The sequence below is a fragment of the Podarcis vaucheri genome (genome assembly GCF_965113315.1).
Source record: "Podarcis vaucheri genome assembly, chromosome: 4".
Lineage (NCBI taxonomy): Eukaryota > Metazoa > Chordata > Lepidosauria > Squamata > Lacertidae > Podarcis > Podarcis vaucheri.
The window spans coordinates 63,663,012-63,679,797 of NC_138762.1; the positions used below are offsets into that span (position 1 = coordinate 63,663,012).

Below are 16,786 nucleotides of genomic sequence, written 5' to 3' on the forward strand. Positions count from 1 at the left end.
ACCAGTTACTGGAGACCACAGAAGGGGAGAGTGCTCTTATATTCATGTCCTGCTTGCCATATTCATGTCCTGCCTGGTTGACAACTGTAGGAACAGGATGCTGGACCAGATGGGCCACTAGGCTCTTCTTATGTTGTTATGTTTCCTGCGAATTCCCTTCATATTCTTGTTTGTTCCTGGGAGACCTTCAGAATCCCCTACAATCAACCCCAACATACTCATGGCTACTTTTGAAAGGGATGAATGTAACGTGTGAGACTGCCTTTAGAAAGGCTGGGTGTAATAAAGAAATCCAGATTTATCCTATCCTCCTTTATCCTATCCTCCTTCAGAACTCTAATTTTTCTCAGCAAGGAAACTGAAGATAAAACAGAAACTAATAAAGCAGCTACCCCAAAGAAATTACGTACTTTCCTGGTAACATTTTCACTATTAGGTTGCGGACAACTAATTCTTCTGTACAACCTCTCCTTTTATAAATGTTTGACATTTTTAGCTAGTGTCCCTTAGTGTCACAGTATGACTATATAATGATTGATAATGTTTATAAAGCTGTCTCAATCTATCTCAAAGTTGAGGGCATGCAGTCATTAAGGCTCAAAGTCATGCGCCATATCTACTTACTTTAGATTGGTCTCACTGACGCACCATTTAAGTCTCTGGGATTATTTTAGGACATCTCTGAATTAAGTACTTTGCAAACCCCATGCCACATTGATCCCTTGCAGTCTTGACATCAGTGTTAAGTTCATAATGCCTTGGGGAGTAAGAAATGCTGTAGAAATGCATGCTGTCAGAAACCAAATCTTATGTCTGACTTTATAAAAGCATTGAACGTGCTTCTGTTTTCTGTCACACCTACAGGGATCCATATGTTGTGGTCACAATAATGCTTCTTGATTATCAAAGCTATCCACCATTCAGTTGTTTGTAAAAGCTCCCCACATACACAGCCCTTGCAGCAGAACTTTTATAGCAGAATATAAGACCTATCTAGTTACTGGCACTTTGTTCCTTGTAGAACAAAAAGAACAAAAGATAATCCTCAAATTTAGGTCATCCTGTCTATTCTTCAAAAGTCTCTTAGGGGGAAAGGGTGGAAAGTAAGACATGCTTTAAGGTTGCCTTTGATAGATTTTTATTTGTACTTTTCTGTTTCCTCACCCCAGTATATATTCTGAACTGAGGAGACCTTGTATTGCCCTATAAATTTTCCGTATTGACACATCTGTTAATGCTTAAATAGACCGCCCTTTGCAATCCCTACAATACAATTTCAGTTTCTTCACCCTCCAAGGGCCACATGCAAGCTGTGGGTGCAGTGAAAAAATGTTTGATGACTGTGGAGGCAGCAGGTTGCATCCTCATCATGTCACTGGGCTGCTTCTGTTTCTGTTTTTTCACCTTTTTGTCATTGCCACAAGCATTAGTGGGGTCTCAGGACCCCATAAAATTGGCCTGAGGGGACTGGAGCAAGCCCACAAACTGAGGGTTAGCCAGTTTGTATACACAGCAAAAATAATGTAATGGCAGTTATTGAAAAAATACCTTTCATGCACTTCTCTTCTTCAAGTGGGAAGTTCCCAGAGTAGTTTTGCAATGGTCTGGTTTGTACACCACAGCAAGCCAAACTAGATGTATTGAGATGGCACAACTGTGGAGTGAAGCTACTCCTTAGTCCTTTTTTCAACCATGCTGCCCTGATCTAAGCCAAGGTTTGGCTTACTGTGTTGTCCAAACCTGGTTGGGGTAAGTTCTTTGCTACAGCTTGTGATTAGTGGGAAGGAAGCTTAACTACAACTTCTCTGGCTGTTGGTTCCTCTTGAGGAGCTTACACGTTTGTGCAGTTTTGGTAAGCCATAGGTTGGTTAACATCTCATGTGAACCAACTCAGTGTCAGTTTTCTTAGGATAGTACTGGAAACATGTGGCATTTGTAACATCTGTGTGTGTGTGTGTGTGTGTGTGTGTGTGTGAGAGAGAGAGAGAGAGAGAGAGAGAGAGAGAGAGAGAGAATGCAGCCCTGAAGCTTCATCAGTACCCAAAAACAACAGCAATGCCCTGGACCCTCAAGTTCCCCAAACCTAGAACTGTTTTCTTTCTCCTTGGTGAAATTTGTAGTTTTGGGTCTATTATGGGATGTCCTTAAGTAACAATGTTCTCTTTTCATTTGACAATGCTAAACATAGTTCAGATGGGGAAATAAAAAATTTAAGTGAGGTACTAAAAGAAAAGTTAATTTAAATCCATTTTACGAAGAGGACTGGAAAAAATTCAAGGACTATTTACAAAAACATTATAAGTTATATGAATGTTAACAATTTGCATGAACTGAAAAACCAAGCTCCAGCAACAAGATTTTGTATATTGGAAATTAAGATATGATTAGGAAATGACTAAAGTTTAAAATAATATGGTATCTAGTTTAAAGTAAAAGCAAATTGATAAATAAGTATTTTGAACCTAAAAGAGAATTATTTGAAAGTATTAACAACACACGAAACAAGTTATTAATTTGCTGATATTTTATTGTTAAGAAAGCAGGGTGAGGGAGACGTGGGGAAGTTCAGTAAGTTATGGAAAAAAGTAACTGAAAGTTGGAATTCTTTTCTTTTTCTTTTTTCTTATCTTGTCGGTTGTTTGTTTTCTGTTATTTGTCATGTTATCTGGAAAAAAGCAATTAAAAATTATATAAAAAAATAAAATAAATCCATTTTACTACTACTTTCTCAAATTCCACTAAAATAAAATATCAAAAGAATACATCCCCAACAGAAAGGATGCTTTTGTCATTAAAGCATAGCTTCCTCTTTTGTTACCTTCATCACTCATTTGAATGTGTCTTCTTTCCTAGTTGGAGGTGTCTTCTTTTCTAGTTGAAGAGATTTAAAGTCACCCTTGAGAGCCCTACAAGATCCTAGTGACGGTTTGAGATGAGCAAATCAATGTATGCATTATTAAGATAGTGGGCAGAATGCCATTATAGCCCAGGTGTTCATGACAAATAGAAGGGCTTAAATAAAGTAGTTTACTTGTTCTTTTGGCAGGTCATATATTATGTGTGTTCGATTTCCTCTGCAGTCGCCACAAACTGTGGAAGAAGTTCAGGAATTCAATAAAATTAGCCTGAAATCATTGGTTGTAAATTAGCCATACATTTGGGCTAATTTTGTTATCAATGATAGTCAGCTTTCTTTTGGCATGAAATTGTCAGGAAGCTATGATTATAAATTCTGTTAGTAAACTTTTTTTTTTAAAAAAAGTCACTCATTGGCAATTAAAGGCATCAATAGTAGCCACTACAGTTGAATTAATATACAATTTGGAAAAGGATCCTAGTATAGAAAAACAATACAGCAGGAATGGCCTGTCCAAGTATAACGCTGACAAATTAGTGACACTGATTTAACATTATTTTGCTGTAACTGACCTTACATTTCCAGACTGGGGACAAAAAGTATTAGGATGAAGTATAAGGATGAAGGGCTTAAGAGTCGCAACTGCATGTAGGATGAATTATAGGAAAATATGTTCTCTGCAAGAACAGTTTAGCAAAGGGGAAGTAGACTCACTAGATTTTTGACAGCTTCAGCTTCTTAGGCTATTTCTGTGTAATGGCTTTGCATACTCCATTTCCATTAGAACCCCAAATAAAAGCATGGAGAAGGGACATAACATCATGCTTTACAGTTTTAAAAATAATTATCTCACTTGAGTTTGTATACCAGGCCAGTGTTTCCCAGTGGTCGGTCTTTATACAGTGGTACCTCAGGATGCGAATGGGATCCGTTCTGGAGCCCCGTTCACATCCAGAAGCAAACGTAACTAGCGACGGCATGTATGCGCATGCACGCGTCACTTTTCGCCACTTCTGTGCATGCAGGTGACGTCATTTTGAGCGTCTGCGCATGCGCGAGCGGTGAAACCCGGAAGTAGCGCGCTCTGTTACTTCCGGGTTGCCACGGAGCACAACTCGAACGCGCTGAACATGAAGCATATTCAACCCGAGGTATGACTGTACTACATTTTTTAAGATTTGCCTTGAGAGAGTTTTTGAACTTCTTTTGTTGATCACCAACGTTACACTTTCCATTTTTAAGTTTGGAATAGAGTAGTTGCTTTGGAAGACAATAATCAGGCATCCGCATAACATGACCAGTCTGATGAAGTTGATGTTGAAGAATCATTGCTTTGAGACTGGTGAGCTTTGCTTCTTCCAGTACACTGGTATTAGTTCACCTGTCTTCCCAAGTGATGTGTAAATTTTTTCAGAGACACTGCTGATGGAATCTTTCAAGGAGTTGGAGATGGCATTTATAAGTGGTCCATGTTTTGCAAGTGTACAGTAAAGTTCATTTTCAGAAGACAGTCCACAGGGCAGTGCGATTTAGTGTTGAAGGCCTTAGTCAGGTCAATAAATGCCATATACAGGGGTTGGTTTTGCTTTATGCATTTTTCTTAAAGCTGTTGAGCAGTGAAAATCATATCCACTATCCCCACAGAAGGTCAAAAACCATTCTGGGATTCAGGAAGGGTTTCCTCGGATATAGTTAGGAGACGGTTTGCTGGCTGCATCTAATAAAGAGATGCCTTGACAATTTTGGCAGTCTGTTCTATGACCTTTTTTTAAAAAAAAGAGTGATTATTTTGGTATCCCTAAAGTCTACTGGGATCTCCTCTCTCTCCCAGGTTTTTTTGATGAGCTTGTGAAGTTGTATAAAAGTTAGGGAGTGCACAAGAAGCAGGTAAATATTCAAGCAACCTGCTTCTAAGAAAGTAAGGTTGCAATCCTATGCATGCTTACCAAGGAGTAATCTACACTGAGCACAATGAAATTTTGTTCTGAGAAAATATGTGTATGATTTTGCAATAATACTTAATCTTGTGCACACGTATCTGGGAGTAAGATCCACGGAACATAAAATGACTTACTACCATTAAGTTTCACTATGCACTGCAATAGAGTCTATGACGACAACAACAACAACAACAACAACAACAACAACAACAACAACAACAACAACAATAATTTATTTATACACCACCCATCTGGCTGAGTTTCCCCAGCCACTCTGGGCGGCTCCCAATCAAGTGTTAAAAACAGTACAGAAGAATACTTTCCTTCACCTTTTATTACTGAGTAAATTATACATCTATATCAGTGTTCAATATATGCTGCAGAGCAGTTAGTAGTTAGCATTCTTATTTAGACAGTAGCCCAAGTCTACTAAATTTTTCCACTTAGAGCAAAGTGTTATCATGGTCATACTATTGAACTACTTTTTGTGACAAAGTTGTCAGCAACAACAAAGTTACGGCTATGGATCACTGTGGATTTCATTTTACATTCTAGGAAATCTTTTGCTCTCAGGCAGCATTAGCTGTGCCAGCACTGTTCAACGTAATACCACCTAAAACCTTGTCCCTTCCAGCAAGATTTCAAAGTTTTACGAAGTCTGGTATTAGTCACAGAAGGGGTTCAGTGTAACAGCAAACAGCTTAATCGGTGTGCCTTCCCATTTGCAGCACAGTATATGTTCACTGGTCTGAGGAATATAAAACAGCCCTGAAGCGTTCTAGATTTTCTCTCCCGCCTTTATTTCATAAATGGAAATATGTCTATTTTGTGAAGAAGAAGTCTGAAATTATTTCACCTTTCCTTGTTTCTTTCAGTCATTGACCTTTTTGTTGCACATAAACTTGGCTGAAATTAATACAGGAAACATTGTAGAAAAAGTTGACAAAATGAACAACTAGCATGCCAGTTTAGATTTGTATTGTTTCATTTTACAGGCCTTTAAGAGGGAATTGAAAACTAAAGAACCTGTTATCTCGAGTGCACTTGAAACAGTGAGATTATTCCTAGCAGAACAACCTTTGGAGGGACTGGAAAAGCTCTACCAGGAGCCTCGAGGTAATTGAATGTAGAGCTGTAATAACATATTGATAGAGGGATAAGCAATGACTAAAGGATCCATAAATTATTATTGTCAGTGTCAGGGCATCTCCTACATATTTGGAAGCTTAGATAGGGAAAGGGGAGGATGAGCAAAACATAAGCACTCAGTAATCTATTTGCATATTTATGAATGCAGCTCAACAAGAGGCAAAACAATTTTGTGCAAATTCACCATGCATTTAGAACAATTTATTACACATCAATTTTAGAATTTCTTATCTCTTGAGACACAACTTATTATTCCAAAAGGGCGAGGGACCTTAAAACTAAAATAACTTGCTAGTTTTCAAAATTGGAACCAGTTCATACTTTACAGCTGCAGTCTCACTGCGGTTTCTGAGTAGTTCAGTCATATGCCATTTCAGAAGCACAGGAAAAACTGGGTTACATGACTACTTGAAAGCAGCAGTCATGATCTGGGCTGAATCAGTGCCCTGCTTTTGCAATGTTTGCATAGTGGGCATTAATAGTAGAGGTATTTTCAGATTTGTGCTTATATGAAACATAGCTGATAACTTTCAGATGTTCTTTTCATTTGTGTACAGTTAGTCTATACAAGATCTAACTGTCTTTGTACTTCACTTTTAGAACTGCCTCTGGAGGAAAGAGCCCAGAATGTCACTCGACTCTTGCGAAGGCAAGCAGATGAGGTCAAAACAGAATGGGATAAACTTAATCTACAGTCCACTGAATGGCAAAAAAAGATAGATGAAGCTCTTGAAAGACTGCAGGAGCTTCAGGAGGCAATGGATGAGCTGGACCTGAAACTACGTCAGGCTGAAGCTCTCAAGGGCTCTTGGCAGCCAGTGGGGGATTTGCTGATTGACTCTCTCCAGGATCACCTAGAAAAACTCAAGGTAAAACTATGCTTCCACTCATTGGCATTGTTGAAAGTAAGATATGTATGTTCCCCCCTCGAGGCTAAATGAAACTTTTATTTTGCAAATAAAGTTTAACAAAGTTAAAGATGAAAACCCTTTAGAAGTATGTCACAGACATATTCAGCATTAAAAATAATATGCCATAAAATTCAGAACTGAGATTGAAAATTGAAAAACTCCAAACACATTTATAAACATAAATCAAGTATTACTGGTCTAGATCTCTTTTTTTCAAAGTTGCAATATCTTCCATTTGTTCCTCACAGACTGAGCATTTTCTCTCTCCACGTAAGTTAACATTCAAAATGGCAGCCACCATGATCTGTGTGAAATAATGATTACCTTCAAGCCACTTCGTTATAGCCCTTGATGAAGACTATCATGGATGGGCGTACTATTTGTAACCCTTTTATCATATGTGACACCTCAACTGCATGGAGAATTCTCTCTTCAGGATTTATGGTCACCAAGAATATGCAGATCAGGCCATCACATGTTGTGCAAATGTCACATTCCCTGAGTGGAGTGCAGTCATGTAGAAACCTCCACAATCCTTCTGCAACCTTCACATAGAGGTCATGATGTTTGAACTAGCCTTATTAAAAGACAAGAGAGGTACTGTGGCATAGAGCAAATAGTGTTGGCTGGTCTTGCTAACAGATAGATAGAAAACTCTGAACATTGCCCTAATTCTGCTAAATAAATATGATATAGGGAACAGGACAAAACCTGTTAGTCAATGTGAACATGTTCAGATCATTTGACATTCTTGGTGACATTGAGAGGGAGCAGGGTTTTGTTTGTTTGTTTTGATTTTGTTATTGTTATTATTTTGTGTTTTTTATTTTGTATTTTTATGCTATGAACCATCCTGACATCTGCAGATATAGAGCAGTATACAAATTTATTAAATAATAATAAAATAATACTTAGAGAAAACTATGTTTTTGTTGCCTTGTGATCAGCTTGGTTCTCTGGGAAAATATGTATTATAAGCTACACTGAGGCTTAAGCCAATAAAATTTTACAGTTGTTCTTAGCAAGTTTGGCTAACATAGCAAGATATCCTGATTTTCCATAGTAGGTTGCCCATTTGTTTGGTGATGTCATAATTCCTCACATATTTTTCCAGATTAGGCACATTAGCTCGTTAAGCTACTTTCTGTGTTAAGGATTGCTTGTGGTAGCACATGCTGTTTTACTGCTATATTAAATATGTAAGGAAGATTTTAGTGCTTTTGAATGCTTCCTTTTTCAGAATTAGTGCAAGTGTGCCTCATAACGTAGTACTTGTATCTTTAATAGTCAGCATGAGTGCCAAATGTGAGCATTTAAAACAATATATATGAGTAAACATATTGCTTTAGGTATATATCCATCCATGCTTTCTGCAGTTTTACAGAAAAAAATAATGCAAATGCATATGGCCCATAATAGTAAAACAAATAACACTGTAGTTAGCTACATCCTTTAAGATTCACAAAGAGATGTCATGCTGTCAGTTAAAACAAGTATAAAAAGATCAAATTGCAGTATTAGTAATATATTTAGTCAGCAGTAAGAAAAATGGCACAGAGACTGAAGGTTACTATTTCATTCCAAATACGAACTTAATTTCATGTGTTCACACCAAAGCTTGTAGTCAATTTCATTTAAGTTGTCCTGCTTCTCTTTATAAGTATCTTATTAAGTTCTTCACTAACTTCTTGAACAGTTTTAAATACTACTTCATAATATTGACATTATTACCCTATTAATAAAGTAGTGGGGTGTGTGAGGTGTTAGGGGAGGGGAAGTCCCTCTTGTGGGAGACACATCGTGCTTCGTCTGGGTTAGTTTGTCCATCTTCAGTCCCCACCCTGCACTCAGCTCTCCCCTGTGGCTCCTAGTAGCTATCAGCATGCGACAGCAGCAACACCCTGGGAAAAGGCTTCAACTAGCAGGCTAAACCAGGTGAAGGTAAGCTAGAGACTTCCCCTGCATGTGAAGAAAAACTCCAACAGATTGAGTGGACAAGACCAATAGTAGTAGAAGGGGCAGGTGGGGCTCGTCAACCTGGGAAGGTAGCCCATCTAGGAGAAGGAAAACTCCGATCCTAAACCTCTGCTGCCTTGTGAGATATCTTCAGGAGAAAAAAAGGCTAAGGATTAAACCCTACACAAATCCAGAGTGGAGTCCCTAAAACAGCTGGATGGCACCTCATATGCCTCCTTCCAAGCAACGCCTGCAGCCAAGCTCTGCTTTCCTTTGGACTACACCAGTAAGGCTGAGAAGGCAGCCCAGGATCTCGATACACATTGCCCAGGTCACTTCAGTGCTGCTGCTGCAACAGTTTGACTTCACCCCCAGAGGCTCATTCCACTGTCTCCCTAGACAGACATATGCAAACCACAAAGTAAAGTACAGTAGTGCTCAGTTTGCGTAAGGCAAGTTGCATAAGACTGCTCCTTTTGAGGGTTCCCCCTAGCTTGAAGCAGGATCATCATTGTCTTACTGAGACCTTGAGGAGGTGGTGCATTTCGGGGGGGGGGGGAGAGAAGACATCTTCTCCCCTGCCCCCTGCCATGCTAAAAGCATCAGATAGCAGGCAATGTGAAACACTGTTGCATGTGATCCTGGACAGCCACTGCTAGTCAGAATATACAATACATATACTAGTACTAGAGCGCTGGCAGCTCTGAATGTGAATATTTCACAGGTATATTGGCGGCGGCAGGCAGTGGCGTAGCGTGGGGGGTGCCAGGGGTGCCGGCCGCACCGGGCGCAACATCTGGGGGGGCGCGCTTGCTGCCTCCGGAGTCGCCGAAGAGCCTCGGGCGCAGGCTGTAGCGGAGCCGCATGTCTCGCGGAACCGCCGAGCTGTGCGCGCATCCGGGCTGAAGGCGCCCGGCAGGCAGCGGCTCTCAGCGCTCGCCGCGGAGGAGGCGCCCGGCAGCCCCTCCTCACAGCCCCGCCTCCGCCGCTGCTGCTGCAGCTGCTGGGCCGTTGCATTTTCCTCGCCTCTCTGCCCCCCTCCTCCTCCGGGCAAGCGGCGTCGTTTGGGCAGCAGCGCCAGCGGCAACTCGCAGGTTAGGGGTTAGGGGGGCGCAAATTACGTGCCTTGCCCCGGGTTAGGGGGCGCAAATTACTTGCATTGCCCCGGGTGCTGACAACTCACGCTACGCCGCTGGCGGCAGGTGGTCCTGGAGAATGTGAAAGTCAAAAGCTTTCCCTTTTCTTTTAATTTATCATGAAGCATCATTATAATATAGGAATATTTATATGTTTAGGAATATGTTTAGCATTGTTAATGCAGCCATAGCATGTAAAGTTGGGTGCACAGAGTATACTGACTTGAGTAGATCAGCCATATACTTTCTAACCACAATCCTTGCCTGGAACTTAATTTAGTTCCCTTGAAGGCACGGCAACTTAAAAATTGCTTTAACCGCCCCCTTAAATCAGAGGGCTAAGCAGCACAGCCACTCAAAGTATTCCTTCTGAAATATTAGAACTTGGATAGGATTAAAAACAAGAATAAAGCTAATATTATCTATCCATATATAACATAAAACTAAACTTTTGCTTCAGATGGGCATGCCCTGCTGATTTCAGTGCAAGCTTTGAATGGACATAGAGGAACAGAATATGGCTTTTTAGTGGTACTGATCTTTGACTAGGCTTTTGTTAGCGTGCTGGGTGAACTGACTCATAGTCACATAAAGGTTCTCTGTTCCTTTCTAATCTGTTCCAAAAGTTCAGCACTGGAGCAAAAAAGGTTTTAAAAAGCTTACTGGTTAACTCATGAAAGTAGGGGGGAAACGTTAGAACCTAAAAATGTTCTCTCTCTCTCTCTGTCTTTCTGCTATATATGGGCCCATTATCTACTCTGTAAGAGTGTCTAGGTGAGTTTTAGGGTCCAATCCTAAACTCTCCCCGCCATCAGGCCTTGTAGTCCTGCTGGTCATAGCGGTTGCAGCAGAAAGTGCAGGGGGCAGGCTGATGACTTGAAACAGGCCAGTCACCATGCAGGCCCCATGCTGGCACAGAAGTTGAGCTCTATGCTGTTGTGCAACAGCAATAAGATGGATCCTGGGCCAGCTCAGCCCCTGCCCACTTCTGCCTTGAGAACACCCCATTTTGGAACATCCTGTCAACAACACTCACACTGACTCCTGTGCCAGAAGAAGGAGAAGAAAATATCCCACCCATCTGGCTGGGTTGTCCTAGCCATTCTGGGCAGCTTCCCACTCAGATAAAACAATAATAAAACATCAAACATTAAAAACATCCAGAAATAATAATAATCCAAATACCTCCATCCAGCGTAAGGGGGTTATTGAATTGCTCTGCCCAAATTTAAAACAACTGCTATATTTTTCATACAGCTAGGTACAATTGCAAGTGACTGCAGTCTAAACAATGCAACCAGCTCTATGAAGTGGTCCATTTTACAGATCAGGAACTGAGAGTGGTTAACAGTGAAACGTAACTAATCCATAATAGATGTGAGATTGGAACCCAAGTTTTATTTGAGTAGTCACCAGTTAAATGTTAATCCAAATGCTAGGGAGCTGCTCCTCTTTTGTGGAACAGCAGCTCTGTTAAGATATGACAGACATCCACTATCTGCACTTTGTGGAAACAGTTCAAGACAATTTTCTTTCAACAAGCTTTTCCAGCCTATCTCTGCCTTAGGTGTTCATTTTGAATTGTTTTTAACTGTATCTTTAGTTGTTGTTTTCTACTGTTTTAAAAACTATTTTAGCTATTTTAATGGTATGTTTTCAAATTACTTGGAGACTCATGTTAAAGGCAATTCACACATTTGTTGTTGTCATTTTAAACATGACTATCATAATTTTCTTCAGCACTTTTTGTAATTCCGGTATGGTTATTTTCACTTTTCTGCTAAAACAAAGAAAGGGCTAATTTTCTGAAAAGTTTAATGTTTGGCAAGAAACTCTGGCATGTTGACAAGTGCTGTGCATTTTACTTCCTGGATTGTTTTTTCCAGGAAGATTTCTACATCTGTGCTATGTCTTTGTAGAATTGGTTTGCTGAGTTAGATCAAGGGGGCTGTCTAGTATGAGTTTGTTGTTATTGTTGTTTTGCTGAATAGTAGTGTAATGTGTTCATGGCTTTTATTAAGAAGGCATTTTTGTAGTCATAATCAGACATAACAGAGAGACACTACAGTGGTGCCTCGCAAGACGAAATGAATCCGTTCTGTGATTCTCTTCGTCTAGCGGTTTTTTCATCTTGCGAAGCAAGCCCATTGAAGGATTAGCAGATTAGCGCTATTAGCGGCTTTTAGCGGCTTATCTGCTGATCAGATCAGCTGATAAGCGACTTAGCGGCTTAGCAAAAGGGGGGAAAGGAAAAAAACCCAGCAGGAACTCGCAAGACATTGTCGTCTTGCGAAGCAAGCCCATAGGAAATTCGTTTTGCGAAGCACCTCCAAAACGGAAAAATCTTTCGTCTAGCGAGTTTTCCGTCTTGCGAGGCATTCGTCTTGCGGGGCACCACTGTATCTGCATTATCTTTTGGCTGCGTATGGAAGACCTTCAATTGCCAACAAGCTTTTTAAGTGGACTTTTTTCTCCTAGTGTGTATCTGTTTTTGCAAGTGAAATTATGTTATATGTGTTTTTATTTTTATTGGTTATTGTTAAATCACTTTGGGATGTTTTTTATGGGAAGTGATTCATAAATAAGTAAAACAAGGGTGTCCCCATGCACATGTTCTGTATGGAGTTGTATGGAGCTCTGAGAGAGAATTAAGGGGAGAGGAGGAGTGAGAGAGAGAGAAGGTCAGGCTGAGAGGGGCAGTTGAAAATGACACAGCCTGGCTGTGTCAAGAACTGAAAAGGACTGAGGGGAAGGAAGAAGGAAAATATGAGCAAGCATTTATTTATTTATTTATTTATTTATTTATTTGTTTTAGGGCCTTTAACTAGAGAATTGTGGAAGTGTCAGCATTTTATTTTATTAAAGATGAATATATTACTGAAATGTGCTACATTGCCTACATATCCTGACTGACTGACCACCAAGGCTTATTATTATTATAAGGATATAAAGGAAATAAAAGTTTATCTAGAAAAGCGAGTAATATAATCAAACCCCCCCCCCAAAGTAATTAAATTGTTTCCCCCCCAAAAAAACTGGTGGCCTCCCAATACATCTTTAAAGGGAACACTTTTATCAATAATTTCAGCCCTGTCATTCTTATGTACACATATCAGGTATGCAGATACCATAACTGTGAAGTAACTACTGCACATAAGCAAGTCAGGGAGTGAAATAAAATCAATGTATCAAGCTAACACAGTAATTAGTTTAGTTTGGAAGTATATGAAGGAAGGAGTATAATGAACATAGAGCTGTCTGGAATGCTCAACTCATAGATTCATAGATATCTCTCTTTCTTTTCCTATCGCTTTTTTTCTGATTAGCACAGGCCTAGGCAAACTTGGCCCTCCAGATGTTTTGGGACTACAACTCCCATCATCCCTGACCACTGGTCCTGTTAGCTAGGGATGATGGGGGTTGTAGTCCCAAAACATCTGGAGGGCCGAGTTTGCCTATGCCTGGCTTATTAGTTCCAAAAAAACATGTCGATGACTTTGATGGATTCCTCACTACCTGAATTTCTAAAAATAAAGTTTAGTATATATGTTTATGGACAAATATATGAGGGTGTGTTTGTTGTGTATATGTGCATACAGAATTTCAGCCACACCGTATTAGGAATACCTCAGAGAACCATAGTTTCATTGATGAAAGCAAGGCTTCCAACGCAGGCACTTCTAGGCTTGAAATTCAGCCCATGTGCAAACAGTTGTGACTTTCTAGTTAGTGGTAGCAGATTTAGTTCAGCATGCATTTTTTGAAATTTAATACTGTATAGTGGTATAAGTACTAAAGCAAGGCATTTTTTTAAACAAAAGAATTAAGAATCGGTTTTTATTACAGTGCTTAGGAAGACCTGTTGTCTAAATTGCTGGGTAGATTATCATGTAGAGGTTTATGTTTAGAATCTTTTTGGCCATGAGATGGATTCTAATCTTTTGAAAGTTAGAATCTATTTATTGTCCTGATCTGACAGTTGCAAAATGTGGGCAAATGAGAATACACTGGCATTCTTGGGTTGCTTAAGGCCCTGTCCTCTGAAACATTGGGAGCTGCCTTATACTGTTCCAGCAAGGTGAGGGGAACCTCGTGATTCTTTGTCTCCTGTAATCTCTGATCTTACAGATACTATGACTGAACACTGTATTTCAACCCAATAGGTGATTTTTCTCCCTCTGACCCAAAACACAGCATGTATTCCATATTTGTCACAGCATTCACCACACACTTGTTTTCTAGCTCTTTATCATCTTGGACTCCTTCTAGGCTCTTATACATGTCTGTGACACAACATAATGTAACAGGTGGAAATTGTCCCCTACATTTTGGAATAGCCATTAAGCTGATTCCTAATATTAACCTGCCATCACAGAGAGCTTAGAAATGTCATTCATAAGCTTCTTAAATGGTTCTGTTGGAGGCCTCCCATAAAAGTATAATACAAAATCCAATTCTTTTCTATGTTTTTTGTCTTGAGCAGTTCAGTAGCAGCCACTGCATCCATTGTTGATCATTCTGGCATAAAACCTAATTGGCTGCCACATCCTTCATACGTCAATCCATCACAAAGTCTTTTCTCCCTCATTTATCTCCTGCCATTTCATCATGTGCCTAATTAACTTGCTCGGTCGATACATACTACACTCCTGAGAGACCAGTGTAGTCTTTCTGTATTTGTCAGGCACTTTCCCAATTCGGATAATTAGGCTGTTCTGGTTTGTTGCCATTTCCATCTCCTGGTGTGCCATAGCGAACTTTAAATTATTTGAACTGTTGGTCAGGTACCTATTTCTAGTGGAACAGAACCACTTCCTTTTACTGGATATTGCAATAGGATCTGGGAAAGTTTTCCTATCTTGGGAAACCTGTGGAATCTTCAGTAGCTCACTATCTCGTCAGCTGAGGGATTTGATCTCATAAGGATTTTGTTAACATTTTAGAGAAACAAGGCTGTTACTCAGTTCTGGTACTTCTTAGGTGGTCACCATTGCCATTACAGTGGTACCTCTGGTTGTGAACGGGATCTGTTCCGGAGGCCCGTTCGCAACATGAGCAGAAAGCAATGCGCATCCGTGACGTCATTTTGCGCGTCTGCGCGAGCGGCGAAACCCAGAAGTAACCCTTTCCGGTACTTCCGGGTCACCACGGGATGCAACCTGAAAATGCTCAACCTGAAGCAAACGTAACATGAGGTATGACTATAAGAGAACTAGGAAAGCATTCATTGTGAGTTCTGGCACCTCTTTTCCTAGAAAAATAGCACTGTGAAGGATGAATATCCTCCATTTCCCTAGGCCCAAAGTTTGTAGCAGAGTAAAGTAGCAAAGTCCAGATTGTCAACATTGTTTGTCTGCTACACCAAATCTGCTTCTTAGCCCTTCTGCAAGCAAAATCAATTCACACACAAACACAACTGAAACTGTTCTGTACTGGTTGCCATGCAGTTGCTAAGGCTTGGAACTATTTCTTATCAAAGTTGATACATGCAACTCTGCAGAGTTCACAACTTAAATTTTCAATCCAACTGGGTTTAAAACAGTTTACTATTCTATTCCACCCTTTTAAAAGTTAAACATGTGTTTGAAAGCATTATATATAAATATGTAATAAATGTGAATGTAGCTAATAATGATCAGTTTACTGGGCTGCTAAATACACAGGTTGACACTAGTGTTTCTGCTTATTAGGATTGGCAATTTACCAAAGCCATGTCTAAAGATAAAATATATATTTGGATTGTGATGCAAGTACACCTAGGAAGACACAGTTGATAGAAAGCAATTCCATAATTCTGGTTATCAGTCTTCCTTTGGTGTTTGATTGTGGATTGTAAATACTTTATGACAGACCATCCTTCAACTCAGAAGCATCTTCCTGTGGCTGGTGGAGGGACTGAGAAAGGGAAACAGCTGCTAAAATTCTGGCGTGCTTACATGCACACATACTTCCTCTTAATGTCTAGCCTCCATGAATTGCTCACAAGAGCCTCTGTAGTAGCAGCCCTCACTCCCCCTAAGGGTGTTATAAAAATTGTCCAGGCACATAATAAAACCACTCTAAGTAAAGTAAAATAACATTAAAACCTCTAGCAGCAAATTCCAGAGGAGTAACCATGTTATGAACAATAAAACACACCCATCTTTAAAATGCACAGTGCAGAGATATATAAACAATTAGTGCAGTGATTATTGTTTTATCTTTATTTCAATTTCTTGTATACAAAGCAAGCTGTGTTTGTGGGAGGATGTTGAGTGCAGGCATTTCTTAATGATCTCCCTGATTGCGCTTCACTGATCAATTTTTCATAAAAATCTTCTAAGGCTTGCTGTCATATGTCAGTAGTTTCATATTTTCAACTCTGACACACTTCACAGCCTTTGTGATCTTTAGCTCATCTCAGCCAAGTTGTAAGAAGTATTCCTTGTTCACCTTTACAGCTTGTGCAAGTTAGTATATTGAAATGTATGTGTTTGAATATTGGCTTTAAGTTGGGGAATGCACATGTGTCCTCTTGTTTCCTGTTGAATTTCCAAGATTTACAGTGATTCAACCAGATAAACGTGATGTGGGGTTTCCCCCGTGTTTTCCTATTAAATCAACTAACACCTCTGGGTTTGTCATTCAGTTGTCATACAAGAAAATAATACATGATAAATCTTGCTGTTCCAAGTATTTGTGTATTTATTTATAATACTAGTATCCTGCTTTATAACCCTATGAGGCTATTCAAGAGGCTTAGAAAAGATTTCCAAAATAAAACATCCACTCAAATCATAGCTCAGTGGTAGAGAACCAAGATTATTCAGGCTTTTGCCCCTCTTCTCTCCTCATATC

General features: G+C 39.8%; 1 protein-coding gene across 12 annotated transcripts in view; it reads left to right on the plus strand.

Moving 5' to 3' along the window:
• The window catches only part of DMD (dystrophin), a 1,048,023-nt gene that overhangs the window by 852,034 nt on the left and 179,203 nt on the right, over positions 1-16,786 (plus strand). For all 12 annotated transcript variants that reach the window (XM_082219922.1, XM_082219929.1, XM_082219924.1 and 9 more), the window contains 2 exons: positions 5,793-5,913; positions 6,547-6,815. In XM_082219922.1, the coding sequence (XP_082076048.1) occupies positions 5,793-5,913; positions 6,547-6,815 (390 nt within the window). The remainder of the gene's footprint in view (positions 1-5,792; positions 5,914-6,546; positions 6,816-16,786) is intronic.